This window comes from Lygodium microphyllum, chromosome 27 (assembly GCF_053477565.2).
Source record: "Lygodium microphyllum isolate KBCC chromosome 27, Lygodium_microphyllum_v1.1.10, whole genome shotgun sequence".
NCBI lineage: Eukaryota > Viridiplantae > Streptophyta > Polypodiopsida > Schizaeales > Lygodiaceae > Lygodium > Lygodium microphyllum.
Window position 1 is genome coordinate 53,386,184 of NC_141161.1, and position 14,935 is coordinate 53,401,118.

The 14,935-nt window shown below is 43.0% G+C and overlaps 1 protein-coding gene across 1 annotated transcript; it reads left to right on the plus strand.

Moving 5' to 3' along the window:
* Window positions 1–977: 977 nt before the first annotated feature.
* LOC148012327 (cationic amino acid transporter 6, chloroplastic-like) lies at window positions 978–5,698 on the plus strand. Its single transcript, XM_087669289.1, has 4 exons — window positions 978–1,823; window positions 2,541–3,094; window positions 3,331–3,562; window positions 4,219–5,698. Exons 1-4 carry the CDS (start codon window positions 1,385–1,387, stop codon window positions 4,938–4,940), a joined length of 1,947 nt encoding a protein of 648 aa, XP_087525415.1. The 5' UTR covers window positions 978–1,384; the 3' UTR covers window positions 4,941–5,698.
* Window positions 5,699–14,935: the final 9,237 nt, after the last annotated feature.

A 14,935-nucleotide genomic window follows, 5' to 3' on the forward strand; every position in this document is an offset into this window, starting at 1 on the left:
TACATTTGTTAGTTGAATTTTTTGCATGGATGTCTACTGCAAGGAACTACTTATATTGAAAATGGATAGCAGAATCAATGATAAGTATTACTTTTTATGTTATCCACATCCCTGTTTCTCCACACTTGTAAGGATTAACTAGGGTCCTTTATGATTTGATGCATTTAAAACTATTGATCTTCTTTGTTCAACATTGGGTGGCATCTTTTGGGCATGCCCCCTTGGTGATCATAATTAGTAGTATGATGAACTCTATCAGTTTTGGGCAGGATGAGTGATCTAGGAGAGGTGAGCCCAATTATATTTGTGAATTTAAGGGTGTGGATGCTGTTTTCTAGGTTGCACCTTCCCTCTCCTTTATTGTTCCCTTCTTTAAGCCTTGCCGCTTGCACATATGGATGGTATAGTGGAGCTTCCTAAAGATAAGCAGATGAGCTTGAGGTAGATGATATCTTTTTATGGGAGAACATGTGCTTGGGTGGGTATTTTGTTAAGGGAAGGGTTATAAAGAAAAAAAGGGGGATGGGTTCGAAGCTTGAAGTCATAATGCGTGGTATATTGAGTCCACAAAGGAAGTAAAAGATTACATAATACGCAACGCAATCATCAGAAGTAAGCATCATTATTTCCCTGTGGATAGAATTGGCTTCTTCACTTTTTCTGCTGTAGCTGGAGCTACAAAAGAAGTCGCAGTGGATCTTTGGAAGGTTCAAGTGGAGGCGAGGGGCGTGTGAACGGGCACAATTGGTATTGGTTACGGTGGGTCAAAGGATCTCACGCAATTGGCGCGCGCACACACCAGCAGCGTGAAGTATATATCACCAGAAGGTACCGGTTTTTTCATACCCCCTGTCGCGCGCGCGCGGGGGCCGGGGGGGGGGGGGGCCGGGGGGTACGAATCACGATTCACGATATTAGAAGGACTCTAGTTATTCATCCCTTCTCTCACGGACAGAGAAAGAGAAGGGGGGGCGGGTGGGCCGGATATTTGGCGTGATGTAATTAAAATCGAGCATTTTCAGTTCCACTTCTTTAAGGGTTCCGCCGCCTTGCAGCCACCAGGTAGCTCCAGGAAGTTGGAAGTTGGAACTCCCCCCGCCCGCTCTCTCTCTCTCTCTCTCTCTCTCTCTCTCTCTCTTCCTTGCATTGGCAGAAGTTCTAGCCTGCTAGCCTCTTTTCTTTTCGAGTAGTAGGCGCCTGTAGCCGTCAAATAAATATTGAACAGAGAAAGGCAATACAATAAGCCGTCCTGCTGTCCTCCCATATATTTGTGTCCTGCGGTAGCCAAGAGCAGACGTACTGCGAAGGACATCGCTACTATACCCCCCCTCCTCTCTCTGTCTCTCACTCTCTCTCTCTCTGTAATAGGAGCGATCGACAGTGAATGGAAGAAGGGGTGCATGGAGGAGGAGGCAGTTGCATCTCTAGCCAATGTCCTGAAAAGACGCAGTACTCAGGCAGCTTCAGCAGTTTGGGGGCGTATGCGAGGGCGGTGTGCGAGACGCCCCAGAGGCTGGCCAAGTGCGCGCGGGCGCTGGGAACGGTGGAGGAGGAGCTGAAGGAGGTGAAGAAGCGGTCTGGCTGCGACATGATACGGAAGCTCCGCTGGTACGACGTCATGGGGCTCGGCGTGGGCGGCATGGTGGGCGCCGGTGTCTTCGTGTCCACGGGCAGGCCCGCCCATCTCTTTGCCGGCCCTGCCATCATTCTCTCCTACGCCGTCGCTGGCCTCGCCGCTCTGCTCTCCGCCGTCTGCTACAGCGAGTTCGCGGCGGAGGTCCCCGCCGCAGGGGGCGCCTTCAGCTACCTACGCGTCACGTTTGGTAATAACCACAGCATGACACGTGGAGCCCTTCTCTCTCTCCCCCCCACCCTCTCTTTTTAATTTTGATTTTGAATTTGAATTATGGACATATATTTGTCTACCTCATCACGAGCTTTTATTGCCAATCATATATCTAGCTCCTGGCAATAGGGCATGGGGCATCGGGATTGCAGTCCTGTTTGCATCCCCTCGTTTCTTTCTGCTACTCGCTAGGCTGCTTGTGGTGGTGCTCTTGATGAGCAAGAAGATTGGTATTGCTACAATTGGGCAAAAAGTTAATAGGCATTCGGATTTCCATTTTTTATGGTGAACACCATGATCTCCTGCATTAAGGCACAACAAGCTTTACAGTGGGGTTTTGCGATGGGATGATGTTTTTTGCATCGGGTATGAATAGGGGTGCAGCAGCCCTTGCCCAAGCTAGCTAGGTATATACTTGCCTGTCCAGCAGAAATGTTAAACATTGGAGCATTAAACATGGGGAGAGAGCCTTTTCACTTGCATGGGAAATGTCTGAAATGTTCGGTCCGCTTGCAAGAATCCAACGATATTGACAATTACCATCGTCCGACTACAATTTACTACGCAAGGGGCTATGACACGTATATGTAGGTGGATCATTGATCAATGGTTGCCTCTGTTATCGTTGCTGTAGGGTAGGATGGTTATCATAATTGGGGCATCTGAGAATTAATTTATTCGTGATGGGCTGCAGGCGAGCTCGCGGCCTACCTGACGGGGATGAACCTGATCATGGAGTACGTGATCTCCAACGCGGCCGTGGCGCGCAGTTTCATGGACAACCTGGCGACGGCAGTGGGTGTGACGGAGCCGGACGCCTGGCGCATCGAGGCGCGGGCGATGCCTCGGGGATTCGACATGCTGGACCTGCCAGCGATGGCGCTGGTCGGGGTGGTGACGGTGTGCATCTGCCGGAGCACCAAGTGCAGCGCCACGGTGAACACCTGCATCACGCTTTTCCACCTGCTGCTCATCGGCTTCATCGTGGTGGCGGGCTTCGCCAAAGGCAGCCCTGGCAACCTGGTAAGGCCCGGGGGTTTTGCGCCCTACGGGGCCAGGGGGGTGTTCAGCGGGGCGGCGATCGTGTACTACAGCTACATCGGCTACGATTCGGTGTCGACCATGGCCGAAGAGACGGAGAAGCCAGCCAAGGCCCTGCCCATCGGCATCTCCGGCTCCGTGGTGGTGGTCACCGTGCTGTACTGCCTCATGGCGGCCGCGCTGGTGATGCTGGTGCCCTACACCCAGGCAAGCAAGTCCTGGAGTCCTGGACTATCTTCCAAGGCTTTTCTCTCTGCCATCTCCAATTATTAGATTCCGTTACTATTATCATTATCCATTATTGTATTGTAATGTCATCCTAAAATTCCTAATTCATTGTTATAAGCACTGCTGTTTGTACATTTGCCGTTAATAATATTAATTTTAATATCGATACTACTCTACTGTTTCTTAAAATTTCCTCTTTCTGTTCTGTGCCGCAGATCGACGAGACTGCGCCCTTCCCCCTGGCCTTCAAATCGACGGCCGGATGGAGCTGGGCATCCAACCTGGTGGGCCTGTGCGCCTGCATTGGCATCCTGAGCTCCCTATTGGTGGCCATGCTTGGGCAGGCCCGCTATCTCTGCGTCATTGGGCGGGCCCATATCGTCCCCCTCTGGTTCGCACGTGTCAGCTCCTTGACGGGAACTCCCGTCAATGCATCCCTTTCCCTAGGTGACCGATCACTCAAATTCCTCTCTCTCTCTCTCTCTCTCATATTTCGACAGGATTGTGGATGTGTACCATCGAACTAACCCATAAGTGGCAGTACCTTATCATTATCAAGGAATCATATTTTAGTTTCAGCATGGGGTACGTGTCAAACGTGCAATCAGGCGCACGTATGCATTCCTCACAAATCCTCCATCCGATAGGTCGGCCATGTATAGTATAGCAGTAGGGTTGGAGCTTTAGACTCAAAAGGCTAAGAACCTTATACGTGATGGCTCCATTGTGCAAGCGGCAGATGATGTATTGCTTGTCTCTTTCTTTGGCAGCCTAGCCTACCTAGTAAAGAAGCATTGATTGAAACATTGTCAACTGCATGTAACAAGAGTTAAATTTGTCTTTTCTAGGATAGGCCTCGAAACTCGTTCGTTGATTCAAAAAGCAACAGTGACTGGTTACCACATCATATCATACATTGGCTAGAGTCATCTATGTCTATGATTATTATTGTGAATCATATCATACATTGGCTATCATCTATGTCTATGGTTATTATTGTTGCTATTATTGCTATTTCATATTTTTGTTAAAGTCATTTGTAGAGGGATGATAGATTGTTTACACTAATTCTGACACACTCCTTTCGGTGGCTGCTCGTGTAGGTTTATGCACTGGCCTTGTGGCTTTGTTCACAAGCTTTAACATCCTAATGGACCTCATCTCCATAGGCACGCTCTTTGTTTTCTACATGGTAGCCAATGCTCTAATACTCAGGCGCCACGTGTCAAGGGGGACGACAAGCATTTGGCCAACCATGACCTTTCTAGTGGTGATAACCGGTCTATCGGGGACATTTGTGACACTCTGGCAATTCGAGGGTGACAAGTCATTCGAGCTGATAATATGCGGAGGAATGATACTCCTATGCACAGTAGTGTTCAAACTACTGGTACCAAGCGTGAAGCCACAGAAGCAATGGGAGTCACCATTGATGCCGTATGTGGCGGTGGGATCGGTGTTCATGAACGTGTTTTTGTCAGGGTGTTTGAAGCCGCAAGCGTTCGAGAGGTTTGGGCTATGGTGCGGAGCCATACTGCTCTTCTACTTGGGCTACAGTGTGCATGCAGCCCATGATGCAGCTGCAGCAGCCACCATATCTAAAGCCAAGTGCAATGGGGGGCTTATTGCCACCACATCTACGACTGCTACTCCCATGGCAAGCGACGACATGCAGCAGATGCAATTGCAAATGCAGGTACGAGTGGAAAAGCAAGAGGAAGGGGGCGTTCAGTGTAACGACCTCCATTCAGCCAACATCTCGGAAGAGAGTAGTACATTCATTTCTAAATATGCCCCCGGACGCCCCACAACCACATCCGCGTAGGAGCAGCAGCAGCATAACATCAGAAACGCCCTTCCAAAAACCTCCCAATTAACATGCATTCCTAGAGGCTAGTTCTCTTTCTTTTCTTTCGGGGTGCGTTGGGGGCGGGTCTCTAGAGAGCTAGAGACAGACCCTCTTTGGGCCTTCATCATAAATACACGCACCCACATAAATTGCATATTCGAAGCTGCGCATAAAAACAGGAATTGTACATAAATACACGCACCCACATTCATTGCATATTCAAAGCTGCGCATTTTACATTCCCTCCTCTCTAGTCTCTAGACTCTAGGTCCTAACTCTGTCCCCGGACCCCATGTGTTGGCACTGCCACGTCAGCGCATACCGTCAAGTCTGCCCATACACCTTGCCGGGCCCCGGCACTGCCGCCCGCTGACACGTCATCACCGCACGTGCCTCCACGTCGCACTCCAGCGCCGCAAGGGAATGCAGAGGCGCCCCCACAGAGGGAGCGACACGTGGCGGGTGGAACTTTTACGGTGTAAATAATATCCATTGATCTGTGTGGGGGAGAGAGAGCCGAGCCTGTGCGCACAAGAGGAGAAAGTAAAAAGGAGGGTCGGGGGGGTAAAAGAAAACGAGAATCAGAGAAAAGCCTTTTTCTTCAACTGTTGGTGGTCCTTCTTTACTGGAATTGTTGCTATTGAGCTTTTACATGGGTATTCTTATTGTATTGTATTTTATTTTATTTAAAAAATTTAAGAAAACCCCGTCCCATATATATATATATATATATTGATCTTATGTGCCTTTCGCTGGGAGATTGGAAAGCGATAATTCGGGGTCTCTCGTGCGCGCACCTTATATTTCATTCATCTCTGTCTGTCTGTCTGTCTGTGTCTCTCGCACAAAGGCGGCCATGATTGCGCCAATTTGTATTGCATTTTTCTATACCAGCCAGATATCTGATTAAATCTGTAGATTCGTTCCCATGCAATTATTTGGGTTGTGCGGGTGGGGGTGGCGCATTCCTATCGCCTCGTTTATATTAATGACGATCGCGCTAATCCTCCGCAACCTTAATCAGGAAGAGAGGATAAGACGAAACAAATCGAGTTTATCCAATCGATTCTCGCTTTTACTCGTCAGAGATGAGATGGATCCCTTGAGTGAGTTTATTTCTTGAAGAGATGTTGTGGTGTCTGGCCATTCACCCCACCCCACATGGTTTTATTCCCCCCCCATCATGAGTTTTTCCATCTCTGGGTAACCGTAACTTCCAATGACAGACCTTTTGTGTTCATTGCTGCCGGCCCAACAGTTGGATGCAACCCTTTCTTACTTATCCACATCTTTATCTGTCATGTCTTTCTCACAATCACGTCATTAAGGTATAAAAGGACTTAAAACACATGCAAGTGACATTGATCACTAGTCGTTCACTGGAGTGTCTATCTTTACACAAACTCGGGTACATGTTCGCATATTAAAAGAGAGCTACTTTACTAATGGCAGCGTACTATTGATATGGTTTACATTGATGACGTGCATCTATCTACAATACATGATATACGTTACCATATGGTAGGCAGGCAAGACAATATGTGGGAGTGTGCTTGGTTAGTGAAGGTACATGGGCTTACATTTAGGGGAGACCCCCTCGCTCGAGGGTAAGTTGTGATTATGTGGAAATAGCATGTGGGCTTCATAGAAGGTGTTTTGAAGTTGCCTTTCTACACACTTTACTTTTAGAAGTATACCACATATTATGGAGCATTCATGAATGTATCCCGGTAAGTGGTTTTCTAGAATAGGCTTTGAATGCACATGCTGTAGAAAGGATACATATAGGAAAGCCTTGGAGATATTGGGTGATTAGATCATCAATCCCATGGATGGGTAGATAGATGCTTCCCAAAGTTAAGATAAATCTAGGTATACTAAGCTCGGATCTATTTGAGATTGGTTGGAGAACTTTGTGTGCTCATGTTTTTCTCACAAGAAGTCTTGGAAACACCTTTCACTTCCTTTGTCTAGCTATGTAACACATGCAAAGCCTTTAAGAAGATGCTTAACATCATGCATCTTTACCCGTATTCATTTCAAAAGCTTTATTTGAAAAAAGACCAAAGGCTTTTGTCAAAATTGCGTCATGTAGCACACCCTAGAAAAGACCTTCAATAGTAGGTTCTAAATACACCTTTTACAACTTCACACCAGTGTACTGCTAAAGTAATAAAATCCATTCACAACAATCCTTTAGAAACTTGTGTAAAAAATAATGAAAAAAACATTTCAAACTTGAGCATACCACCTCTTGAATTGTCATAGAGCGCATTTAGAACCTACTCTTTAAGATCTTTCCAATGATATGCTACATTAAGGGGGACTTTGAGAAAAGCTTTATAGCACTCACCATTCCTCCCATTTTCTCAAAGTTAAAATCTAAATGTTTCCCAAAGTATTAAAAACTTTCTTAAAAGTTTACTTATGCACATATGAAATATACCAAAAAACTTCCACATAGCTAACATGAGGCTTTACTTTCAAAAGTGTTCCGTTATGCATTACTATTTTGGGTGCTCTATTTGAAAACATAAGAAACAATTCCAATTACTTCAATCCATGATAGTAGCATAATCTTTTGCCTAAGTAATGCTTTGTGCAATTTTTGACTCCATCCTATTCTTTCTTTCCACTAGGTTCTTGTAATAGGTCAACTATATTCTAGTACCATGCTTTGCCAAGCAAGAATCAAAACTCAAATTCTATATGATTTATGAAATCTTAGAATGTTCCACACATTTCAACCTTATGATAGTGGATGTACATTTGTATGTACCTATTGTAATCATCAAATGAAAGCTGCATTGTATTCATAACGATCCATAGATGTCTATAATTGGCCTCCAATATTTGAATGCATTAGCTTTGAAGGTATCAAACTTTGCATTGCAATCTCTACATAAATGTTTTAGATCTACATACATGAATTCCCACAAGCGTGCAAAAACATTTTTGAGTTAAATGTTTCTAGCCCTTGGATATTATTCTATCCAATCTCTTCATGCCAAATTTATACCCTTGTATTGCAAGCATGTCATGTGTAGACTTGCTTTCCATAAGGGACTTTAATATTCTCATCCAAGGGAACATTGTAATTTCTCTCCTATTTGCCATTACCTTATTACCATCATTGCCAGAGTGCCGCCATGTGCCCAAAGCTCTTTGTATAGATAAAATATGCAATGTACCTTGTGGTTAGTTTGTATTTGTATAGTCAAATAGATTATTCCTTTCTATTATTTCATTTTTTACACCCTTTATCATGCATAGAAAGTCATGTGAGCTACTTGTCAAATACAATTAACAACTTCCAAATCTATATGCCAAACATTACCAAGTGTAAGATTAATTAGGATATTCATCTACTAAATCTTCCTCTATCTTCTCCAAATGACCTTGAGTCTCCATCACTGGCATTAATTTTGCCAAATTCGTTGTACATTTTCTCTTCTATTGCCATGTTTTTCTACTGCTTATATTTCCATATTCATTCTCTAATTGATCATCGCCCTCATCAACATTGGTTCTCTAACATCTATTTAGTACTTTGGTTCCATCTAAACTCAATCTAATTTATCAGATCCCTCATCATCATTGGTTCTCTAAAATCTATTTAGTACTTTGGTTCCATCTAAACTCAATCATCACCACTTCCATATCCAACTAAAGATCCAACATCCCCTATATGTAAATAGAATGTGTCCCAAATTTCTCTAAACCATAAAGACATTTTACACCTTGAGCTTCTTTATTTTTAAGTTAAATTGTCCAAGTACTAATATGCACAAATACTAGAAAGCCCAAAGATATTGTGTATGTGACAAGTGCTAGATCTCCCATATATATGTTTAATATGAGAAGCGATGAAAATGTTTTAGATGTAATGTAGAACTCTCTTGAACTCTCAATATATCAAATACTATAAACTATAAGAAGTCCAGATTTAGGCTCGATATAATTGTAGTCGAGTTTAACCAACAAAATTTGTAAACTCAATGCAAACTCAAGCATTGATTGAGTGTGCATTTACTTTATGCATTGAACAAAGAAAAAATGCATCTACTTGGAAAATTATATTCTATCCACATCCACTACCAAGCACTAATGATTGTCCAAACTCAATTCCTAGTTACTAAGATAGTTTTTCAAGATAGTGGTAATAACACATGATTTTGTTCAAATATTGATTGATGTTTCTGTGTGAAGCACCTTTGAAGTATATAAGGGCTAATATGAACTTTGACTAAGGGTGTGGAAGGTTGAGAATGTATCTATGGATGGGTAAGGAAAAGTACATCCACTTGAAAATTTATCTTCCACCTACATCCACCCACTACCAAGCAGCATGTTGATGATTGCCCAAACTCAATTCCTAGTTATTAAGAGAGTTTTTCAAGATAGTGGTAATAGCACTTGATTTTGTTCAAATATTTATTAATGTATGCATGTGTAGTACCTTAGAAAAATATAAAGGCTAATATGAACTTTGACTATGAGTGTGGAATGTTGAGAATGTATCTATGTATAAATAAGGATAATAAGTGCTCGATCAAAGGTGACCAAACACAATGCACCACTTGTATTAATTTGTCTGTTTATAGAGGCACTAGTAATGTAATGTTGTCTTCTTGCTTTTCTCGAAACTATGGCTTTTCTTGTGTATAATCCCCCTTGGTTTCATCCTTCATTTGGTATCACACACTCTCCTCTTCTCTTAACATCACCTTCATTTCTCAAGCATTTTCCTCCAACCATAACAAATAGCCCACATATCCATTCCATAAGCTAGTGTGTGCTACTACATGTGAATGGAGGGGTCTAGCTTCTTCTTTAAAAGAACAAAAGAGAAAGGAAAATAAGGCCTAGTAGAGAGAGGAGCTTCAAGGCTCAAGCTAATATTTAAGGGTGTTTGATGCAAGTGTGACATGTTCAAGACCTAGCACGTTTGATGTTGTTTAAAAATGGTGTTGGTTCTAGTTTGAGATACGACTTATGGACCTTATAAATTCTTTAATGCAGGTGACATCTTTCATGTAGAAGTAAGTTGAATCAATTAATTTAAAGCTACACTACAACATACAACCCTCATATCGATGTTCAAAGCAATAAAATTGTTCATCCAAAAAAATTGCCCTCGTCATCTGCTAAACACGTCGGTATTAGCATCTCCATAAAATCATCGTTATTTGTGTCGCTATTAGCATCGATTTTTGTCGATTTTGCGACACTAATAGCGACGCAAATACCGATGCAAATAGCAACAATTTATGATGCATATTGCAACGCTAATAGTGATGCCTACAGTAAATTTATGATACTAATAGCAACGGTTATAGAGAAAAAAAAATCTGGCAGGATAACTGTACTATATTTATATTCTACAAATTGATTGCATGTTAAGTGTGCAATGGTCGTCAAGATGAATGCAAAATGTACTTGAATCTACGAGATTGATACATACAATAAGTACAAGATCGCTGATGAAAACTCATAGAATTATGGCAAGATACAAAGGATGATAACAACATAGTACATAAAAGATGCATGCATAAATCACATGACTAAAAAAGAAGAGGATGTGCGCTCCACGAATCCAAGTGCAAGCTATAGATCCTTGCCATCCACCAAAAGCTTATCTCAATGCAAAAGAGCATCGAACGGACTTTCCAAAATGAACAAGTACACATCGGTCCACCATATATAATGCATTTTTTTAAAAATAGTAACTACAGACAAGAAAGATGATTGACTTACTAGGTCGCTGCGTGCATACAGTCTATCGACGATGAATGCAGTGAGACCATGTCTCTTTGCATATCAAGTCTCCAGGCTAGTGGGATCGCGGTTTGTAATGGAGTGCTGCAACAAAGAAAACATAATACAACTGTTAGAAATACGATTGTCAATACAAGTAATATTGCAAATAAGAAAGTCCTCCAGATAAGTCATGTGGCTGCCACTCCCAAGATGATGGACCACCCTTGTCTCAGTCATGCCCTCGTTGCTTCCTGTTCTATTGTTTTGCTAATGTCCCAGAGAATTTGTAGCCTCATCTTTGAGTCTCCACCGCCAGTCATCTACATCTAGCCACTTGGGCTTTGAGGCGCCACTCTTGAGTGCCTTGCATATGCTCGATTGTCTATGTGATATGTATGCATGCATACACTCCATCATCCACCCAGTGAGAAATCTCTCTGCCGTGGTAGGTACCGACTCCTCGTATAAGGATGCTACTATGTAGTCCTTGCTCCCCTCGGGTATGTTCTTCCAATGGTCCAAGACGTGCCGAAAAACTTGTTGGCACAACTCTCTCATACGAGACTTCACCCTCCTCTCCTCATCATTCATGATCACGACTCCTATCTTATCATCTACGAGGTATGCGTATCCCTCTAGGATATTTCTAAGGTGTGTTTTCTTCCACCTACGACCGTGCTCCTAGGCATAACCAGAAGTCCCCTCTACATCTGGTATATCCATGGGGGTAGTATCTCTCGGAATAGCATCCATAAGGGTGCCACCTTGCGGACGTCTGAAGAAAAGCTGGAATCACTAGAGTAGACGTCCCCACAGGTGTGACAAATCCTATAGGTGACAAGCCTCCACCAGAACGACAAGATAGAGACACTGCATCGGTGCCTTCACAACACCCACCTGAGCTACCCTCTCTCAAACTTGCATGAGAGTGAGAAGTAGCACATGTATCTCGAGCCGACAATGGGCTCACAACATCCACATTTCCACAGCACCCCCCAGAACCACTCCCTCCATCTGGGCCTAATCTAGAGCGTTGACCTTGTCTACTAGAAACTGAAGCATCAGAGCGTGCCGAAGTAGATCTAATGGAATGTCCTGAGATGATGGTGTCAGCTCCTAGTCCACCATATCTCTAAATCACGCCATCTAATCTGGAGATATACGTGTGAATATCTCATGCAACTCCTCGTCGCTTATCCCTTGACTCATCCTCGTCTCCAAATATCGTCAAATGTCACTTGCACAGACACAAAATGATGTTAGCATAATCAATATAAAGATTCAAGCAAAGCATGGTAATATAATACAAAAAATCTTGGTGTTACTCAAAATGCATATTCTAGAGTACCCTTATAAGTGATTTATCAACGAATTAAGTAGGTAGATGCTACAAGTATGACGTAGCCTATGGTCCCATGTCAATCTCCTGGCATACACTTGAAGGGCGATATAGATAGGTCACCACAAAAGGATGAGTCTACCTCATTTTCAAAGAATTCCTAGCCTCCTATCTTTCCGTCATCGTTACCCGATTCTGCCTCCTCTACACGCTGCAAGCCATATTCGACCTCCACCCCTTGCAATATCGACCCCTCCACATGCATACTCTCCTCATCTATACTAGGAACATTGTGTTCATCATACACTCTTCCACTCTGAGGAGCTGAAGGCACAACATACCACCATCAAGGTTGTCGGGGGTTTGGATAGAAAATTACATGTTTCAAATCACATATAAGATAGATTCAACATTTGTGACATATCTGTGTCGTGTGAAAAAAGTTAAAAAAACATCTCATGCACATGTTCACAATGGGCAAGCAAGACAAAACTGTCATGCAGATCCGTCTATCTTTTCTCAAAATCTATTTCGAGAAATCTATATGGATCTCGTCGAACGGTTGCCCCATCTCCTTCCAATACCACTTTGAACCATTGTACATTGAATATGATCATGGAAAAGATACGGTAATCCCACACTAAGAAAACACTTTGCAAGTTTCCAAAATACTCCATCTAATCTATAACAATGTTTGGATCCGTGGCTCGCCATTGGCTCTCTTGCTCGAACTTTGCTATGACACCACAATCCGTTGTTGTGGAGTGCATTTTGTTGATGCACTCAATGTAGAAATGTCACCCACGTGACCATGCCGCACTATATATTTTGTATTGTACATTGAAACGGTTAAATTAGATGTCACATATAAAATCTAGATACGACAGCTTGTAAAATATGTGGTCACCTTCGGACTATATCTCCTCAAGTATTCCCACTCCTTGGTAGAGATCTCCACCCCTTCGCGAGAAGCTATGATCAAAGCTCCATGTAACCATCACATAGACATAAACCGTGGCATCTCCTCCATAGCCTTAGGATATCGAATCGGTCGATGATGCGTCGAAATTTCGATCGCGCTTCTTCCTAATCTTTCCTAGCTTGCTCGTACCTAGCGAGCCACGTCTCCATGTGGATGCATGGTGCAACATACAAAAATGATTCACTTTCTCCTCCATTGTAGCATCCATTCTTTTTTCTACCCCATTTCCAACCACCACATCTCCGGTCAGTAGTCTATCATCATCTTTCAGTTACCATAGTATATTGTTGTCTGAATCCACCGTTGGTAGCCACTGTGAAATATGCACTAATGCCTCCGACACCAGCCAACATTTAGCCATGCTACCTTCTGACCGAGCTTGTTGTCACACAAAGCCTTTCAAGGTTTTCATGAAGTGCTCCAAGAAGAATATCCATCGCGTATGGAGAACCAGTCCCACAATTTCCACTTCATCTACAAGATGCACCAAGAGGTGGTTTTGTATCGTGAGCATGTTGATGGGCAGATACTTCTCAAAGAGATAGACCGTCTTCATTGCTCCCCACCTTGCCAATTCAATAGAGAATGTCTTTATCTCCTTCTGTGAGATCCATTGCACTAAATTTGACAACTTGTAAATCGCCCTACGTATTTCTAGAGTGAGACATCCCATGATCGCGATCAGTAGTACAAATTGCTACAAATGAAGAAGCACTACGAATACCAACTAGACACTAAATAGCAAGATACGCAGGCCACTTACAAACGAGGTCAGAAGGTACTTGACATATCTTATGCCAATCATGGGATTTTAGCCCTGATAGTGATTGGTCGTCTTTAAAAAAAGTGGATCTGAGAGAACGCATCATACCAATTGAGGCATGGATAGACTTGATAATTTGCTTCACAATGTGCTCTTCTTTAGTGGAAAAAATCCAAAGAGTGCGAGGTAGTTGCAAGCGACTATCAAAGTTGGTCAACAAAGTGCCTCCATCTTGCCTACCTCCTTTAAATCCATTCGTACCCTTGCAGTGTCTCTCTTTCCTATGATGTGGTCCCATAGTAAGCTACCCACATTTTTGAAAATATGCATGGGATCCAACAAGTGGGTCCAATATGACAACTCATAGATATGCATCAACCACTTTATTAATAATGTATAGTCTCAACTCATGTCCCCCTAAAATAACATTGATTTGGATCTATGATGACACACTAGGATAGTTGACATTCGATCATTCCTAACTTGACCTAATCTAACATTTTAGATTTTTAATGAAATCCTCTTGGCTAACCAAGACCACTTTGATGTATAAAAACTCCATGGCCAATTTAAACACCCACTTCCCTTGAGGAGTAGCTTTAGTTTTCTAACCTAATACAATTTATCCACCTGTCTCTGCACTCTTCGTTTCATGTTCTCTCACCATTCTCTTTCTTCATCTCTTTCTCTTTCTTTGTTGCCCCTCTCTTTGTTTCTCTCTGCCCCCTCGTATTTTCTCACTCATTCTTCTCTCTCTCTCTCTCTCTCTCTCTCTCTCTCTCTCTCTCTCTCTCTCTCTCTCTTTGCTATCTTTCATGTTTATTCTCTATCTTGTTCTCTCTTCCTTTTTCTTTATTCTTCTCCCTCTCTCATTTCCTCTCTTTCTCCTTCAATGCACCTCATTATTAAGAAAAAAAAACAAAATAAAAGAAGAAAGAACAAGAACAAACCAAGAGGAGGCAATGTACTTACCGCAAAGGCCCGAGGATGGATTCTTCGTCTCCTCTTTGTGACAGCCCCTCTTCGTCCTTCGTGCACTTCTCCCTCTTCTTCGCAAATGGTGGTGGAGATGGTGAGAAGATCTCCTTCTCTCTCTTTCTCTTTTCCTCTCCCTCTTCCTCCTAAAA

Bases quoted from the DNA above. Each gene is read 5' to 3' on its own strand.
- LOC148012327 (XM_087669289.1), top strand. From the start codon at position 1,385: ATGGAAGAAGGGGTGCATGGAGGAGGAGGCAGTTGCATCTCTAGCCAA. The intron at 1,824-2,540 runs GTAATAACCACA...GATGGGCTGCAG, and splicing joins CTACCTACGCGTCACGTTTG to GCGAGCTCGCGGCCTACCTG. The intron at 3,095-3,330 runs GCAAGCAAGTCC...TCTGTGCCGCAG, and splicing joins TGCTGGTGCCCTACACCCAG to ATCGACGAGACTGCGCCCTT.